Genomic DNA, 4,000 nt, shown 5'->3' with positions numbered 1-4,000 from the left:
CCGAGCGGTGCTCGCTGTTCCGGCAGGTTGCCCCGGGAGCCATCCCCCCGAACCGCGGGGCCGCGCCGCCCGCAGCCCCGCTGCAAAGGGATTCTTCCACAGTCTTAAGCACAGAGCCCGAGGGAGATAAACCGCGGTTCGCCTCAAACTTATGATCCCTGGTGACTGTGAGCAACAGACTTGCAACAAACCGAGCACCATCCCCCGAACTGTTTTAGCCTGTTTCCTAACGTGCCCCAGCAGTCTACTATGAGAAAAATAATTTAGACAGCTTTGCCCTATGTAACGAATGTAAAAGTTTTATATATATATATACACCTAAATATATATATATAAAAGCAATTAAAAAAAACTTGTTTGAGTTCATGTCTTCCTTTTTCGCAACCATTACAGAAGATTAAATTTAGCTCTAATATTACTTATTTTTAATGTGTTGACCTTAAAATCAGCCTAGGAGATTTCTCTGGTTATGGGATTGGCTGTTTTCATGGGGAAATCGTCAACACAATGACAAACTTCAAACAAGTATATTTAAAAAAAAAAAAATCGATTTAACACATAGCACTGACTGAGTGATACTCTGAAACCTTTGTTACTTCATTTATTGCATATACGTTGTTAATTTCTCGTGAAGAATTCAGTTGTGATTTCACATTGCATTTCATATGTTAGCACCATCCATTGGAATTTAGATTGGAAAAGAATTATATTGCAAACACCTGCAGTGTAAAGGGAGGCACTAGCACTCCTCTGGATAGTTTGTAACCTCATGGCATGTCAACCCTTCTGTTGTCTAAGAGAATTGGGTGGACTTTGATCTTCACACTGCTAAAGACTTTTCAAAGACTAAATATTGCCATTGTAAATAACTTTTTAGACCCAAGCAAAAATAGCTGCTGTGTGGTGTACCATTGCAAGGTCTTTGTTTAGGAATTTAGGTTCCGCTTTTCACTTCAAAATTTACAGTTTTAAAATTTGTTAAAGCTAAGTGCAACACAACTGTTAAATTGTAATGCAATGGCTTAAAACCTACAGTGTTACTTTTACATGCAATGTTTTATGCAAAATTGTACGCTTGATCCTGCAAACCGCTTGTACTTCACCAATACCATCACTTTTCTTCTTGCCCTCAGTAGCATCTGAGAATATTCCATGCATGCTTTGAAAAAAAAAAGACAATAAAAATAGGTTTGGTCAGTAGGAAAAGGCTTTACGGTATCTTAGACAATAATAACCATTCATTAATTGTGTCTACCTTAAAATTCCTATAATGCTGACTTTGAATCTCTGGTTTAAGTCTAGAAGTGAGGTTTTTCATTTAAAGGATTATTTGTAAACCACAGCTTGATTTAGACTTTCAGGTGCTTTCTGTGTCTTCACTGTAGTTTTGTAGTTGACTGTGGTGTTAATTTACAAAAATAAATATAATATAGCATCAAGTCTGTCTGGAAATGCACGATTTGCTCTGTGTATATTGTAATTAAATGGTTAGTATATCCTAAGGCATGTAGTGTCAAACATAGCCCATAGGTATGAGGTTTATTATTTTTTATGTCTTCAAAACAGAAAGGAAATGGTGACAGAAAGCAGGGTTAAAGCATACTGTTTTGTGAACATTTTGTTTTGTTTGCTCAAACCTTCACATTATCTTATCCACAAAAAAAAAAAAATTCGTAATCATTTGTGCCTAATTTGTCACATTAAATAGAGATTGAAACTAAATGTGTCATAATTTAACTCACTGAAAAATCAGCATTATGGATATGATACAAGCATATTTTCTGTTCCTTAAAACCCAGCTGACTCTGTTAAGGAAGTGAATGCAAAGGAGTTCTTCTCTTCCCATCAATGCTGAGTTTAATGATGCATGGAAAAACTAAATAACATCACAAACTACGTAATGCAGTGAATCCAGATGTACTTGAGAGCCAAGTAAATATTCTAAAGCTAACAGAGCTTGAACCCATGCTGCCTGTTATACCTTTTACTAAAGTGGTACATCAAATAAAATTTTTTTAAATCTTCCTTTTTTTTTGCTGACTCACATTCACTAGTAAAGATCAATGTAATTAACCCACTAACATGCTGCTGCCATTAATTTAAGTGACCTGGAGTGGAAATGGGGAAATGATTGTTTAAAAAAAGTGTCTCAAACATTATGGATACGCTGCAAGACCATTTATTTATGAGTACAATACCCCTTATATTATTTTAATGCTAACAAATTCTGTCAGTTAATTAAGATCATATACTGATCTTGAAAACTGTTTAAGGTTTACATTTAATAGGAGAAATGGGGTTAGTAGCAAAATATTTTTATATATATTTTTATTTTATTTTAAGCACTATGAAGAAATATTAATTCACATGGTCTTTCAGTGAAACCATAAATAATTTTTAATGACTTTGTAATAGAGTGGACAATATCTAGGATTTGTATGTTAATTTAAAAAAATGGTACAGGGTATAAAATTATATACGTATATATATATATGTATGTATGAATGTATATATACTTAGATTAAGAAACAAATGACTCACATTCCTGTAATATAAAGGTCCATTGCTAGTTTCAGAAGTGACCTATTTTCTCTGTACATAAGTAGGCCCATAAGTATGAAATCTCACATCTGTACAAGATGAAATGTATTAACGAAAAAGGTTGGATATTACTGCTGCTGGCAAGAATATAGATCTGGTTCTTACAATAATTGTATGATCAGGGATGAGTTAGATTTTTTCTTTTGTCTTTGCTCAAAGCCATAAATAAACAAATATAAAAGATTATTAATAAATTGAAGAAAATATATAAAAAAATAAAACCATGATTTTTTTTTTTCTTCCAATATCTCTATAACTGAGCAAGTTTTGCTTTGCCATAAAAGAATTCTTATCTCTTTTCTTTATTCTGAGCCTGGAAGTGGTATGCACTAAGTATGGGGAGGTGGAGAAACAGCTGCCTGAGTAATTCTGTACAGTCCTGAAATCAGAGGGCTTCAAAATTCAAGGATACTACTTGATTGACACAAGCAATTCCTAAACTGTGTTTCCTCTGCAGATTAGAGAAATTAATTTTCTCACTAAATTCTCATTTAAGCTATTACCATTTATCTGAAATACATTATGAGTACAAATACATGAAAGTTAAGCTTGTTTTTATATATTAAATATCCTGCAGGAGAATTGCAAATAGTTGTTAGTGTAACTTAAAGGAAGTGTATTCTATGATATTTTCACTTTGTCTTAGTGTGTGTGCCAATCCCAGATGATGTACCTCTGAACTTGTGTATAAGAGTTGCGATTTCAAGGGAACATTGACATGGAAGTAGTGTTCATTAATGACATTTTAGGTCATTGTGAATTAGAAAGCACAGTCCATTCAAATCAATAGCACATTCTGTGTTTTACGTAAACTTCAGTAGTATCAATAGAATCCTAGATTGATAAACTGATTTTCAGCAAGCATGAGTAGTTGTATTTTAAATTTTCACTCTAAAGTGCATTGTGATTTCCTTTCACTAGTATTTCTTGTTTTTTTCACTTTGCATTATTAGGATACAGCTCTATTCCAATGGTAGGCAATTAAGTGATTTTCAAAAATACCAGCATTGCACTAGAAGAATTTTGTTAAGCAGCAGAGTTTGGTTCTCCTGTCTACATTTGACCACTGCACAGAGTATACTTTGCTGTCTGATTCAGTCTTATTATTTCATCCATGTTTGTGTGCAGAAGCAAACAAAACAAAGGATTGTTTTTAAGTGGTATTTCATATCATTACACGTAATATTGATGTGTATTTACACGCCAATTGATAGATTTTTTAAATCTCTCCATTTCTTATATCTCTATTTACCTTAGCCTACTTCCTACCTTGCCTTGGACTGGAACCAAAGTAAATTTTATTTTAAATAGCTAACTTCCATGTGTTGATGCATGTCGTTATGAGTTAAGCTAAATATTTCTATTTTCAAACTTTGAGTTCTTACACTGACATTAGTAT

General features: G+C 33.4%; 1 protein-coding gene across 1 annotated transcript in view; it reads left to right on the top strand.

Moving 5' to 3' along the window:
* HCN1 (hyperpolarization activated cyclic nucleotide gated potassium channel 1) overlaps positions 1 to 2,314 on the top strand; it is a 181,515-nt gene extending 179,201 nt beyond the window's left edge. Inside the window, exon 8 of the mRNA XM_017730194.1 lies at positions 8 to 2,314. Coding sequence (XP_017585683.1) covers positions 8 to 155 — 148 coding nt within the window. The 3' untranslated portion in view covers positions 156 to 2,314. The remainder of the gene's footprint in view (positions 1 to 7) is intronic.
* The last annotated feature ends 1,686 nt before the right edge of the window (positions 2,315 to 4,000 follow it).

This window comes from Corvus brachyrhynchos, unplaced genomic scaffold, assembly GCF_000691975.1.
Source record: "Corvus brachyrhynchos isolate BGI_N302 unplaced genomic scaffold, ASM69197v1 scaffold42, whole genome shotgun sequence".
Taxonomy (NCBI): Eukaryota; Metazoa; Chordata; class Aves; order Passeriformes; family Corvidae; genus Corvus; species Corvus brachyrhynchos.
Note: the sequence above shows the minus strand (reverse complement) of the source record. Positions and strands in the feature narration are given on the sequence as shown.